This window comes from Hirundo rustica, chromosome 1 (assembly GCF_015227805.2).
Source record: "Hirundo rustica isolate bHirRus1 chromosome 1, bHirRus1.pri.v3, whole genome shotgun sequence".
In the NCBI taxonomy this organism is placed as follows: domain Eukaryota; kingdom Metazoa; phylum Chordata; class Aves; order Passeriformes; family Hirundinidae; genus Hirundo; species Hirundo rustica.
In genome coordinates this window covers 34,961,983-34,977,328 of record NC_053450.1, presented here as the reverse complement: position 1 = coordinate 34,977,328, position 15,346 = coordinate 34,961,983, and the positions used below count along the sequence as shown (strand labels likewise).

Here is a 15,346-nt window from a genome sequence, read left to right as displayed (position 1 = left end):
GGGGCAGTGTGCACTTGTACTGAGTTTATGTTGCCTTTAGGTTCTCAGGAACTTTGTATTTTTACCCTTGCAATTATGTGTGCTGAAACAGTAAAAAATAAAGTATTTTTGATTAATTCTGTGGAAATAAAAGATGTATCTGTACTGCAAACATGTTTTATTGTTGATGGGTTTATGTCAATCATATCAGCTCTGTGAAGGTGTGTTGTATCATTTTTACCCATCTATTTGTTGCTCTTGCAGAACCTAAAAGCTGCCAGGAGATGTCACACTGTGCCCCATTAATCAGTTGGCCTCCAGGCAGAATAATGGGAGGTTAACATTTGCGTTTTGGTTTCCTTTATTAGGTCAAATGTGCAGTCACATAGCATATTGAATCTCCTGCTGAGTGTTTTGCCACCTGTCAAAGATAAATGTTGGTTTCTCAGCTTTGAAAAATGTATCTCAGGCAGTTTTCATGGCTTTCTGCATGTTTTATACTGTCACTGTTAGCAAACATATAGAAAACGTGGTTTTTTTGGGAAAAAACCTCCAAAAATGAAACAGTTTTGGAGACCATTGGTCTAATCTGCAAAATCTGTAAAATCTGTGATAACCTGGTATTTACATGGTGATTGAGATATAAATTATTTTATTTATTCATGAGAAAGTAAATTTATGTGTGATGCTCAGATTTTTAAAATACATTTACTTTTTTATTGGAAAATGGTGCAGCAGAAAAGAGCCTAATTCATAATACTGTAGAATTCTCTTTTTTTTCCCTTTATGTGATTGTTGGAATGAGATAATATAAGAGATACCCCAAGCTCTAAATGGGGACTAATATCAAGAAATAATACAAATTAGAGTTTGCTTTATCTGGAAACTTTTGTATTTCATATGATATTTCTAGGCTGTTGATGTACCATTCATATGTGTATTTTTAGACTTGAGAAAGCTGAATATAAATGTTATCATGTTGCAAAAGCAGCTAGGACAACAAGCATAGATCCTGTTTTTCTTGGTTTTCCTTGCAATCTTTTGCACTTTTGACTTTTTGCAGTCAGTTTAACTGCTTGTGTGAATTCAAAAGTTCCAATTGTAATTGATACATTTGTCTACACTGGTATTTGTTATCCTGTTTTAATTGTGAGGGGGCAAGTCCCAGCTGACCTTAAAACAAAGAAGGAAATTATATGCTTGAAAATCAGCTGTAAATAATTCCGATTGGAAATTAGAAGGTGATTCCTAATTGTTGGAGCGAGGCTTTTGGAGGCAAATTTTGGAATGGGTGCTTAGCAGGAGGGAACCTACCTGGTTTTAAAGATGGACCTTGATACACAGTAGTGTCTCTGGGGATTAGACTTCCTGCCCAAGAAGCTGACTTCTACTTACAGGTTTCAGATTAAGAGAAAGTGCTATGCTAAGAGAGAATGAAATAAAACCTCAAAGTAATTCAAGCCTTATTTGTACACCACAAAGAATGTGAAGGGGGGGAAAAACACAGTTTGCATTTATTAATTTAGTACTGCAGCTCTATGAAGTTAAAAGCTACTAAAAATGCAAAATTATGATGCCCTTTTCAATGCCTATTTTAGGAGAGATTACGGCTTGAAAGGAACAAGGAGTACAATCAATATCTCAGGGATAAAGAAGAATGGAATGAAAGGCTAAGGAAATTAGGGAAGAAAAACAGAGAGGTAATACAGTTTTACGGTCTTATCATTGATTCAGACATCCAAAGTAAGACAAAATACACAAATAATGTTTAATTAGGCTACATTTTTATTAACCTATCTATGCAAGTCCTGGTTACAACTCACATGGTGCAGTTCCTGATTCCTTCTTCTGTCATGTCTGTCTGGTAGAAGGATGCTCTCATTCTTCTGTATGTCTGAAGCAAATCCCTGCATTGTTCTTGATGGTAAAAGTGATATCCAAAAAAGCTGTCTATTGGAACAAAATGTTGAACTCCACATAGTGTTCCTTAGCTTTTGTTTGTAGATGCTTTTTTCTTCTGTCATGTAGATTGCCAGGCAAGGGTAGCAGCCATATAGAATATGGAGCTGTGCATTTGTGAATAAAAATCAAAAAGTATTTACTGGTGAAAGTGAACTAGACATAGTCTAGTCCAGTTCTAGGCTGAGGCCTTTGATTTGTGTAGCAGTAAGCAGCTGGGAACACACACACACCTCGGTTGGATGGGGGAGAGAATCAGAAGAGTGAAAGTGAGAAATAGTGTAGGTTGAATTAAAGACAGTTTAATAGGTAAAGCAAAAGCTGCTCACAGAAGCAAAGCAAACCAAGGAATTCATTCACTTCCCCTGGGCTGGCAGGTGTTCAGCCATCCTCTGTAAAACTGGGCTGCCGCATGTAACTGTGACTTGGCAAGACTAATGCCATACTCAGAATGTCCCCCTTCCTTCATGTTGAGCATGACCCCCCTTTAGAGTGGAATATCCCTTTGGTCATTTGGGATCACCTATCCTGGTTGTGTCCCTTCACAAATTCCCATGTACCTGCAGCCTCCTTGCTGGTGGGTTGGTGTAAGAAGCAGAAAAGCCCTTGACGCTGCGTTAGTGCTGTTCAGTAGGAATTAAATTATTCCTGTGTTATCAACACTGTTTTCATCACAAATCTAAAACATAACCTCATACAAGCTACTATGAAAAAATTTGTCCCAACCAAAACCAGTGCAACAGCTAGTGGGATTTTTAGGTCTGATTAGCATTGTTGGGAGACTCTTTGTTTTAGTAGTCTGGAAGCAATATATTGATCTAGAAAATCTTTTTAACTTTAAAGTCTTGTCTAGATTACGTAAATTTCCTTTTAAAAATATTTTTGCCTCCGTTTAGTGATGGACTGTAATAATTTGGACTCTCATCTAGTGAAAATTTGATTTAAGAAGTCCTGCCACTTCTTTCTAATAGGGAAATTCTAAAGTGTACAGTAGTCTGAGAGCTAGATCAGTCTATGAAAGACCTCGTATTTGTACCCAAACCAGCTGGAAGTTTATTGTCTTCCTTACAACAGTTGGCAAATACAAATCCTCCTGTATTTGTAATTTCTGTCCAGAAGAATGCCTGTGCAGGGGTTTTAGTATTTATTCTCTTTTTTGTGGGAGGGAGAGAGAGATTAGGGAAAAAAAAAAACGACAAAGCAGGCTTAAGCTTAAAAATGAACAAAAATACTTTTATTAACATACACTAAAAGAATGAAAGATAAAAAAAGAAAGTTGAGAAAAAGAAAACTTAAACTAAAACAGAATGACACTTTAAAACACGCTTCTCTCCTCTTACGAACTATTAACTTTCTTATTGAACAACATAAAAAGACACAACTTTTTAGGAGAAGAGTCTCTCTAAGATCTTTTTATGAAGACATTTGCCACAAGACAAAATAGTCCAGTGCTCCCAATGTCACACATCTGCTGCTGCCCGGAGTTTTTGCAGACTGTGGTGTTCTATCAGCAAAGCTTCTCAGTGTATCTGGGGTATTATTTACGAATACTTCTGATCTAAAATCATCTTTGTCTCAAAGGCTGAGACCTCTTTTTAACCTGGGAGCAGGGGCTTTAAAGTTCCCAAATAAATCTCAATTACTTCAGTTCTCAATTTTGATGAGAATAGCATTCTACCCAACGACACTAAGATGCTGCAAAGAACAGTCCTTGTCTCCATAGTTTACCTTAGAGAAGTTCGGTTAAAAATGTCCACTTCTTCAATCCTATTCCAATATTACTAGTTCTTTCACTTCTAATCTAACTGACTTCATTTGGTGTCTGTTCCATGTACCTTCTGTTTTTTTTTTCTTTCTTTCTCTCAAGGAAGAGTTGTGATTTAAAAGTTCCATGTTGCCAGGAAAGGGTTAAATCTGCCTGGGCTTGCAAGGGCCACGTTCAAGCCCCGGGCTGCAGGATCTGAAGAAAATACAAAGCTGTGTTGATGGAGGAAGCTGGTAGATGTCCTTTTTCCACCCCTTGGTCTCATCCAGGGTGGCTCGGCTCGGAGTTGTTATGGAGCTGCAGGCTTTCTTTCTCTGCTGCCAGCGGTGATTCAGCTGGGCCATGTTTTGGCCCCTTCTGCCGCGGTGCGAGCCCGTGGCCAGCACTGCCGAGCTGCAGCCGCCTCTCTTCGCTGCCATGGCAGGGGAAAGGGGCTCAGCCGGCCCAGGCCCTCCCTGTGCGGGCAGCGGCCCTCAGAGGCCCGGCTGAGCCCGGCCCGGCCGCACAGAGGGGCAGCGGGGCCTGAGCCGGGCCCGGACCTGCCCGACCACCATGTCACCTCACGGCTGATTCCAAAGCAAGAGAGGGGGCTAATCACCAGCAGATTAGTTTTAAATGTCCCCTCCAAAATCGCATTGACATTTCCCATTGGTCAGTTTAGCTGCCAATATCCCGGCCAGCTTTTTGCTAGGTCCCTGTCCTCCCTCCCCCAAAGCACTCCATGGTCAGGGAAGGGAAAAAACATCTCACATTTCTCTATAACCAGAAAACAAAATTGTGCCAACCCACGATAGCCTGTCTCTAGAAAGATTGTTTTCTTATGAGAAACATCTTTTCCTTCAGGTGCACTGGAGTGTCATATAGCTGAAAACTATTTTAATTTGTGAAGGCATCCATAAGGCAGCATTCAGGCTTCCTTCATATGTTGGAATTCAGTATCTCATTCTTAACTTTCTTCTTCAAGGTTTGGAGTGCTACACAGCGGTGATCCCTAGGAAGCATTGGGAAAAGTGTAGTTTATTTTTGTGCAACTGAATCTATAAATTTTTAAATTTTTTCTACATTTTTGGGCACTTAGGTTTCCTAAGCTGACTTACCTAATGAAATCTATTTAGGGACTCAAGGGTTTTTCTTTTTGTTTTATTTGTCATCTACTTGGACCTTTAAGTTGTATTTTTATTATTCTTGTGGAGAAACGATCTTACTGCCAGAAAAGAACAAACAGAAAAAAAAAAGGTCAGGATTTGTTGAGGTTATGCCATCTCTGAGAGGTATTTAACTTGGAGTGAGAGTCAAATTACATATGTGACCTTCAAAATTTGATTCAACAGTTTAGATAGTCATAGAATAAATCCTGCTTAGATTAGGTTGGTCTGGCTTTATTTGATGGAGTTTTGAAAGAATGGAGAATCCAGAGTCCTCTGGGCAACCTGTTCCACTGCTCTAAGTGCTTGATGTGAACTTCTGTCCCTCTGTATCCCATTGGAATTTTCCTTTGCTGCAGCTGTTGGTTCTTTGAAAACCATGAATACTGGTATCTCTGTAACCACCTTTTACACAGGGACTGCAATTACTCCTTCCTTCTGCACTGTACACACCCTCCTTAATCTTTTTCCAGGCTGAATAAACCCAGCTCTGTCAGCTTCTCCTTTAAGAGCTCAAATACCTCGACCATCGCAGTAGCCACCCTCTACACTTTCTCCAGTTCATCAGGATCTGTGGGGAGAGGAGGCAGAGACTGGACACACTACACCAGAACTAAATACTAGATGAATACTGAGCAGAGAAGGATCACTTGCCTTGACCTGCACAGATACTGCAGCCCAGGGTGTGGTTAGCAGTCATCTCTGCAAGCATGCACTGCTGCCTCATGTTCAGCTCTTTGCCCATTACTTTTTCTGCAGTGCTGCTCTCTAGGTGGTCAGTGCCCAGCCTGTCCTGGTGCATGGCACTCTTCTGTCTCAGAGGCAGAGGTTTGCCTTTGCATTTGTTGATTTTCATGAGCTTTTTGTCAGCGTGTTTCTCCAGTTTGTCAAGACCCTTCTGAGTGGCAGGCATACCCTCTTGTATATTGATTCTTCTTCCTAGTTTGGTATCATTTATAAACATCCTTAATTTATTTTTCATTAAATTTTGCAAGATAGGAGTTACTGTTGTCGTTATTCCATAGAGGAAAGATTAGAGCAAAGATTGGTACACAGAAATACTACAGGATTTATGCAAAACCGTGGTTTTTGTAAGGACTGTGTATTGAACAGTAGTTCTAGTTAACTATCCTTTCTCATAATGACATTTTCTGAGGAGCAGAGAAGTCGATTAAGAAATACTCAGGTTAAAAGGTTGCGCTCATAGGGAAGAAGTATTACAGACTTGCCTGAATCTGGATAGAATTAAGATATCTAGTCTCTTGATGAAGTAAAGTTTGAAGTGTTTTTTTGATTCTTTGCACCTCAAAAACTGAAGGTCAGATTGGTGTTCATAAAAGACCTGTCCAGTATTGATAGCTGTTCCTGTGAAAGACATTAGATAAGGGGAAGACTGCATTTTTTTCCCCAAGCAAAATGAATAAAGCCCTAGCTTTTAAGCAGTCCTTGAAATATTTTCCTTGCTCACCTTTTGACTTACTTCTTGTTTTGGGTTTATTTGAAGAAATACAAAGCTAAAGTTTTACTTGAGGTGATTTGTTTATATTCAACTCTCAATATTGTTTCCATTAAACAGAATGAGATGCACAGGAATAAAACACCTATTGCTGTTACCAGGCTCCAGCCAGAATTACACAGAGAAGTCCAGCCCTATAATACAGGTGCAGAACCTCCCAAGAAGGATGCTTTTACTTCCACAGAAGGTTGTGAAGAGCTGCTAAATAAGAGATGGCTGGAGGAAGACAGGTACCACAGGTTAAATGATGAGGTTGAATTGAGAAGTCGACTGTTAAATAAAAGACTTGATGGGGATTTGGATGTTCCCAATCGAAGACATCATGGATTTGCTAGCCAATCTGTAATTCCTACTAGGAAGCATCACAGATTTGATGAAAATGGGGAATTTGGTAGAAGATACTACAGAGTGGAGCATGATCCTGAGACAAATGCAGAAATGGACCCTAGATTTAGATATGAAAGCACCTATGACAGAAAAACTCCCCGGGGTTTTTATGCTGAAAGGTATTCTTAATTCTGTTTTCTCTTTTATTTCTGTAGTGCTTGTTGATGGCCACGGCTTACTCTCTTTAAATAGTTGGGAAGATTCCCATGTGAAAGCAGGATTGTTGTACTTATTTTTGTACTTACAAGAAGGACCTTTACAATAATTTATAGAAAGAAGTGTTGAAAAATTGAATCAGTCCCTAAGACCCTACATATATTAAGAAGCATTTTATATATAATAGCAAACCAAGGATACTAGAGAAATTACCCCAGAAGCAGCAGTCCCCAATTCATTTTTATGAAGAGCGGTTTACCAGAAAACATATTTGAGAGCAAACCCCTGCACTGTGAACCCAGTGTTACCTCTGTTTCCTTAGTCTGTAATATTCAGAGTGAGTTAGTTTCCAGTTCAGATTCCAGAACTGGTTTGAGATTCAATTTTTGGTACATGTGACTGCGTGTATAAAATGTAAAAGTCTATTTTTTAAAAATCCTCTTTCTTCCTCCATGTCTTGTGAAATGACAGTCTTTAAACATCTGTGTAGTTGAACCAAATCCTGATGGTTTTAATAGGTGCTCTGTAATAACTACACAGTAAGCATTTACAAAAGCCCAAACCAAACAAGAGAGTGTCTTATATAAATCATTCAGGAGGAAAACTGATACTATGTACTGTTCAGTATTGAATAGTCTTTACTGTGTCAACTGATACATCAGCTGGGTTACTTTGGCATAAATTTTTGATCTTTCACTTCTAGCTTTCATTTAAAAGGGAAAAAAAAAGTATGGCCTTCTTAATCATTCAGGGTTTGGCATTCTGGCCACCTTTAGTTATTCCATTGCAAGAACTGGTTGCTTTAAAAACCAGATGGGTTGTGGTGTAAAACGGCACCAAATTGAAACTGATTTGTTTATACAGTTAAACAAAGCAGTAAAGTTTATTGTAAATGAATTTTCAAATGATATTTTAAAAGTGTTAATTTGTTCCCTTTCCAGGTCTTGGGAACGTGAGTGTTGTAGTTATTTGTGTTAAGCCTGTTGCTAGAATTGGTTTCCTCCAATTGCTTCACTAAGGGAACCACCAGTGTTCTTCCTTTGCAAGGCAAAATAAACACTTTCTCTTTTTTCTACAATTAACACTTCTAGGGAAAACAAAGGCAAACTGTACCACTCTCAACAGTGTTGAATATTACTATTATGTTTTGTTGTTAGTTGCTGGTGGATGGGTTAAATGATCTTTTGAGTCATTGTTTACAGGGATAATCTTCTGGATAGTACTGCAAATTAATAACTGGGGGGAGGGGAGATGCTCTTCTATGGTTAAAAGCAACCTCTGAATTCAATGAACTCATATTTCTTTTCCAGTTTCAAATGCCAAGAGAGTTAGAATAATTTTTCTCAAAAAATTTATCTTGATATTCTTTCTCAGCCTTTAAAAAGAGTAATCATGAAAGAAGTAAGTCTGTGGAAAAAATGAAATGTCTGGAAGTGTTTGGGAGAGGCAGACTAATAAATGGTTATTACGGAGCTTCAGACTGTGTGTTCTGGTGTGCTTCTAAAAAGTGTGTATTTATTCATTCAGTGTTTCTGAAAAAGACCAGCAAAAGGAGACAGTGGTTAAATAGATGAGGGGAACAAGATGGCCTGTTTTCTGCTGAGATTCAGAGAAGAGACTGCAACATTCAAAATTTGTTCCATTCTGTAGTGTATTATTGGTAGAAATGAGCAAATGAGGTTTCAGGATAAAGTGGACTTGTCCTATAGCTTTTCAGAAAGAAAAATAATTAGAAGCTTAACTTGGTGCCTAACAAAGACAACAAAAATATTTTTGAAACTAACAGCAATATTTAATTCTCTGTGTTAATTAATAGTCAGAAGAATGAGTGTCCTCTTTTTATTAGGTAGCTGTTTGCCGCTGTCTAATGCAGTTGGACAGAGTCTAATATTTAAATAAAAGTAACCATTTGATAGTGTTTGAGGGTTTACTTTGTTACTCAAAGAATTTATACAGAATTATATAACAAAAAATCAGCAAGTATGGTGTTTGAACCAACAGTAGATACCATGTTGAGTATTAGTAAACTAGTTTTTAGTTATTCCAGAAAATGTGGATGGTGCTTATATAAATACCTGTCACTAGTATATCACCAGGCAATTCATGAGTCATTTGGAGAGACCTCTGAAAATGCTTTATCTCCAGTTTTCTTTTAAAAGAGAATAGAGAAGAGAGTCTTAGCTTTGCTGTTGGCAGACTTGGTGCATCTTCTTAAAAGAAACTGCTGGACCATTACCTGAATTCCCTGAACTTAATTTTATTTGCAAGATTGTTTGGGGGTTTTTGTGCAAATTTTTTACTGAAAATTAGTTTTCAGTATTTATTAAATGTGTTTTTTAATCTAGTACTTTTTTCTTCTTTGAAAGGAGTTCCACTTAACCTCCTATGAAGTAAATTCAGTCTCTTCAAGGAGAAACATATCTCTTAGTAACAGCTCAGCTTCGGAAGAGTTAGCATTTTTTTACTACATTTCAGGCAAAGTCAACTTTTCCCAAACACGTTTGATTCATGGTGGAAACTAAATTCAAAAGGAAGCAAATTTTTATTTGCTCTACTAAAGTTCCTAGGTTTTTATACACGGATTTTTAGTTTGGAGGGGCAGATGTTCATAACAGGACTTTTCAGAAGGGTTTCTGTTTTGATGGTGGCACAAGATCTGTGGTATATTTCAGCAAACAGAAATGGTGACCTGGAAGTGAGAAGAATTGCAAAATGTTTTAGTTCTTAGGAGTGGAATGCTTTAGTCCATCCCCAGCTGTCAAGTCTGTCCTATAAACAGGAGACAACAGCTTCTTGATTGAATTGGGCCAACATGTCTGGGCCTGCTGTGCTAAGCTGGCTGCTTTGTACGAAAAGGATTGCCTCTTGAATTCCAGGGTTTGTTTCTTTTGCTTCCTTCCTGCATCCTTTCATGACACTGCGGACTTGGCTCTCTATTTCCTGGCTGTTTCGGTCTTATGTGACCAGCCTTGGAAGGAGTAGATTGATTGTTGTCATAAAGATGAACTTGATCGTGAAAGAAGATCATGTTATGCCAAGAGGCTAAATGTTCTTTCATGTTGTTCGGGTGGCTTGTTAAGATGCCAGATCAGTGTTTAATAATCTGCTTGCATCCTTTTGCCTTTGATTATTGAATTCTATTTAAATTAGAGATAGGCAGAGTTGTGGTTCTTTTTATGTAAACAAAAGAGTTTTTTTCTCATGTTTACCTAGTTTTTAGGTGGTTTTTTTTCTTTGCTTAATAGGAAGTCCATGGCTCTGTCAAGCTCTGGAAAAAGTGTAACTTTGATAGCATTTCTTGGGTGCTTTATTTTTCATTGAATACCTATTTTTGCCCTATTTTGTCATGATAACTTGAAATCCTCAATATAGAGCTGTTATTTTGCAACTCAAGAAAAGCTTATAAATTCAACTACCTCAGATCTTTTCAGGAACAGCTCCCTTGTGTCCATAAAATATTTGGCATCTCTGAAGTTACTTCAAGTCTCAATCATACGATTTCACTTCTGACACAGATAACTCAAATTTTAGTTCCTGAATTTTTGTATTCATGGTGCTGCCTTTTGCCTTGAAGAAATGTCCCCTCAGCCTGCTAAAGTTTATCAGGTGTGTAGTGAAGTGTAGATTGTCATTAAAAAGGTTTTCATATCTGAATTGGCTGTTTCACCACACTTACCCAATAGCTGTGTGCCAAAACCTGTTGAAGACTTCACTGGCTCCTGGAGATTAAGAGCAGCAAGGTCAGTTTCAGTTAATGCAGCGTGAGTGGCAAAAGCTCTTTAGCTCTCAAAACTCTTAACCAGGTTCATTAGATAAGGGCTGCAGGAAAGCAGGCCTGGGAATTCACATTCCTGACAGAGAGCTGTTCTGACCGTGCTGGCAAAGGGAATTATTTCTAGAATATTTTCTGATATTTTCAGAACTGGTTCTGCAGTCCAGTGTGCATTCAGGCAGCGAATCCATTTGCACAAAACTGCTGAACCTTCCATTTCAGATTGGCTGTTTCTAGGCAAGCCTAGCTGAGTATTTTCTATTTCTTTTAAGGCCCTATCTGAATGGAATGGTCAGAGATGTACCTGCAGATTATGAAGATGAATTAAAGGAGAGAGCACATGTGCGGCCGTTCTCAAGAGCTGGAGATTCTAGGTGGGATATACTGGGTACTTTTCTGATAATTGCACTGCAAAGACATGGTGAGAGGAAAATCTTGACTTCAAATCCCAAAACATTGTCTGAAATGCCTGATAGTTTTTCCTGCAGCTAGAATATAGTATAACAAGAAAAACATGTTTCCTCTGAAAATGGCCATTGAAGCTTGCATGCCAGTTTTCTTTTTGTATTAATAGAGCACCTATTCTCCAACTGATAACTTTAATTGAATCAAATGCTGTGGAATTCTGTTTTCATAGTAGTTTAAAATTTCTTTTCTTCCTCTTGTCTCGGTTTCGCACGTCCTGAAGTGATCTAAGTGGGTGAGGCAGGAGCAGAACACTTGTAAAGGGCTTACATAAACTCTTGACTGGCACCATTCAGTCTGTCAACATGGGTGAAGTGCTCAACTGAGTCAGTTTTTCTGATGGCTTCAGAAACCACAGGCAGCTGGGAATTGTGAGAAATGCCTTTTTGCCAGGCAGTTTCTTCTTTTGCTTGGGATATTTCTTTGGATTGTAGGAAAACTGTTTGTCACATATGTGTCACATAGTGATGTAAGTGAGTCTGTCATGTTTCCCACAGACTCTGTATGAAATTCTCGAGTTTAATCATTCTGTTTTCTTTTTTGTCTTTGCCAGAAATCAGGTACAGATTAGTTCTTCAGCTAATGAACAGGCCAAATCTGCAGCTGAAAGGCGGTATACAACAGGCCTTGTTCTTGGTATGTATAAAAAGCTAACTAGTAACACAGAGTTAGGCTTTCTTTGTGTATGTTATTTCTCCATGTGAATAGTTAAAAACTAGAAAAATGAGCTTTTTTTCCCCCTTTTTGATAGTTGTCTCCAAGGCTGGTTAATAGGTGTTATTTACATAGAGAAACTAAAGCAAAACATATCAGTTTTCCCCCTAATGTGGCTTACTAATTAATTTTTTACTTTCTAATTAATTTTTGAGAGCCCAAGTTTCTTCTTAGATTTCATTAACATGTCAAGGCCCAGATAAGGGATTAAATTATTTTTACAAAATGAAGAATGGGAGGAATCTTAACCTCTGTTTGTCAAAGACGCAGCTTTATAGTGAATTCTAAGTGCAGAAAAATGGTATTGTTCGCAACCCTGGGCAAGATCAAATGATTCTGGTTATCTCTGCTGTAGCCATAACATTTAGCAGGAAGCACTAGTATTGAGTGGAATAGAGAGAAATACTGGTGAAGACCTAGCATTCTTAGCTGAATTCAGGAAAATATAAGGCAAGAATAAAAGAACTGCAGGTAGTTCTTCAGATGAGAGCTTTTGGAGGCAAGATAGCTTTGAATTATGGCAGAATATATTAACAGTTGTCAGAATACTTTCTGTTATTTTTTTCATTTGAATATATCTGATCTTCAAAGCTGTATGGTCAGTTTTTTGGAATTGTTTTAAAGGCAGCATTAAACTGGTGGTCTCATAGTGGTCACTCTCTGGTCTGTCCAGTCATCTCATTTGTAGTAACGTGAGGACATGGAGGTGTGAATTTGTACTCCTAGCAGTTGTGGTTAGAAGAGTGTTGTAAACTATGTTGTGTAAAGCTTATGTAAATTAAAACTTGAATTGTTTTAAAATGAAAAGTGATTCCAGACTCCCCCAAACTCACAAACCATGAGGTCATCTTGCACGTTTTGGTCACTTTGTAGACCCAGCACAACAGTTAAAACAAATCAGTCAGTCATGCATCAGGTTTTGTTTCTGTTGCTTATTTGGCTTTTGTTTTAGTTTCTTTCCAGCTTCCTTCTCTTTATTATTCAGGTCTTCTTCACAAGGAGTCCAGTCAGTTTGTGTACTGGAGTATGTTTAGAGTCTTTGTGTCTGATATACTCAACAATCTAGTCAACAATACAGAAAGTGCTGCTGATGTTTTTTGGAGGTTCTTTTGAAAATAATAGAAGACCTCAGCACTTATTGTGGGAGAACCACCTCAAACTAAAAGTTTTTTGTCTTCCTTAAAATCTCTATGAGCTGTTCATCGTTTCCTTTCCACATACACACATCTGTGGGTACTTTGCTAGTTCTTAGTAGTCATGGGAACCATCCTAAAAGTGGAGCAGTTTGCTTTCCTCCCCATGGGTTTGACTCCCTTCAGTTTTAATTTTCATTTTTATCCAGAGCAATGCCTCGTAATTCAGGAGTGCTGTAGTGTATCTTCCTTAGGTGAACATTAGACAAAAAACCCCCCAAAAAACAAAACCCCACAAAACCTTTTTTTTAGTTGCTGTTGTATCAAATAGCTTTTAGATTTGTAGCTTTGATTATACAAAACCAGGCAAACTAGGAAAATAACAATGAAAATTTTAATAGTTTTGATCATTGTACTCCAAACAAATTGTCTATTAAAAGTAGATATCTTTTTTTTTTTTTTTTTTTTTTTTAGTCAATAGAGATAGAGTGTTCATCTAGTATGCAGTGTTTCAGTTTTCAAATTGACTGAAAGGCAGTGTTTTTGTCCAGTACCTTTTGTGTATTTTGTGGAGCATTTACACAAGTGTGTGGTCATTTCCATTAGGTGGTCAGGACCGAGAACTTCTGCAAAGGAGAAAGGAGAAATACAGACAAGAGCTAATGGAACAGATGGCTGAACAGCAGCGGAATAGGAGACGGTAATGGAAAGTCACTATATTTTTAAGAGATAATGGCTGAAATTTAAAGGCATTCCATTAATTCAATGTGGTAAGAAGCAATTTCATAACCAAGGGATTCCAGGTAGTTGAGTAGTGCAGTTAATTAAACTCATCGTCATGAGAGCTTTAGTTTTTAATGAACATATTCACAAGTTTTCAGTGGATTGAAGAAAACCCAGATACTTTTTCATTTTTAAAACTGATTTTTTAGTTTCTTAAAGGTAAAGAAGCTTTAACTAAAGTTAACTTTTTTTGCTGATACAGGACTGCCTAAGTAGTTGACAAAGTTGAAAATTAGTTTTGTTTTTGCCCTCCAAATTTGGAAAGTAATTGTTCATTTTTAAAGCATTTGATCATCTGGCTTATGCAGAATAATAAAATATGAATTTCTTTCTTACCTATTAGTCACTAGCTACTGAATTATAGATAATGTCAGGATAAATAAAAACACACAGCAATATTAGAGAAAGGATAAGGAATTAAAATTGGTTACTATTGACAGTCTCATTGTGACAAAACCTGTACAATGCAGAACAAGCCTGAGCCCAGAAATTTCAAAATTGTATTTATTGCTGCACTTTTGAATCATTAATTTCAATGTGTTTAATGTTAACTTCTTGAATGTGAATAAAGACAATTTCTTAGAAATGTCCTGAAAAGTTGTAGTAAAAAAGAATTGTGGTGGTTTTTCCTTTTATGGTAGTTGGATTTTTACTAGGTGAAATAGGTGATAACCAGATATTTCTTGAGAGTTCTGTGCATTTACAGATATTATATAATTTCCCTCCCGAAGAAATCAAGTTAAATCACTGTCTTTGGTTATCCTGTATTTTCAGAGTTCTTTTAACTACAGGGTTGTGAATCTGTGCTTTGAAAGAATGAATATATTTGTTATTTCTTTCTGATTTAATCCTTTTTTTAAAAAAAAAAAACGTAACAGTGAGAAGGAACTTGAGCTCTCTGTTGCTGCTTCTGGAGCTCAAGACCCAGAAAAGAAGGTAAGAAATTTGGATTTTCTTTCATCTATATAGCCTGTTCTTTTTTTCTTACATGCACAGTGTGGTTGCTCAGTCACAAAACTAGAGTTTCTATAAAATGATAAATGTTGGGCTATTTAATAGGACATCAGTGTATAACAAAATTGAAGCCAAGGATGATGAGGCTGTGTGATGGTTTAACCCCAGCCAGCAGCCAAGCCTCACAAGCAGCTGCTTGCTCACTTCTCCACCAGTGGGATCAGGGAAAGAATAGGAAGGGTAAAAGCTGGAAAACTCATGGCTTGAGATGAAGACAGTTTAACAGGGAAAGCAACCCATGGGAGGCAGGTGTTCAGCCATCACACATCCTGGGAAGACAAACAACATCCCTCCAAACATCCTCCCCTTCCTCCTTCCCCCACTATGAAGTACTGAGGATTATGTCCTATGGCCTGGAATATCCCCTTGGTCAGTTGGGGTTGCCTGTCCCAGCTGTGTCTCCTCCCAACCCCCCAGCCATGCCCAGTTCCCTCACCAGAGTGGCAGCAGAAAAAGCAGAAAAGGCCTCATGTCTGTGTTAGCCCTGCTCAGCAATAAAAAAAAATCTCCATATTACCAACCCTGTGTTCAGCACAAATCAAAACACAGCCCCACACC

General features: G+C 38.0%; 1 protein-coding gene across 9 annotated transcripts in view; it reads left to right on the top strand.

Annotated features, from left to right (window-relative positions):
- Positions 1–15,346, top strand: part of CSPP1 (centrosome and spindle pole associated protein 1) — a 63,314-nt gene that overhangs the window by 14,479 nt on the left and 33,489 nt on the right. For 4 of the 9 annotated variants that reach the window (XM_040073325.1, XM_040073296.2, XM_040073318.2 and 1 more), the window contains 6 exons: positions 1,578–1,679; positions 6,425–6,870; positions 10,952–11,053; positions 11,698–11,780; positions 13,598–13,691; positions 14,653–14,710. In XM_040073325.1, the coding sequence (XP_039929259.1) occupies positions 1,578–1,679; positions 6,425–6,870; positions 10,952–11,053; positions 11,698–11,780; positions 13,598–13,691; positions 14,653–14,710 (885 nt within the window). The remainder of the gene's footprint in view (positions 1–1,577; positions 1,680–6,424; positions 6,871–10,951; positions 11,054–11,697; positions 11,781–13,597; positions 13,692–14,652; positions 14,711–15,346) is intronic. The other 5 variants (XM_040073364.2, XM_058421608.1, XM_040073354.2 and 2 more) reach the window with 3 other exon arrangements.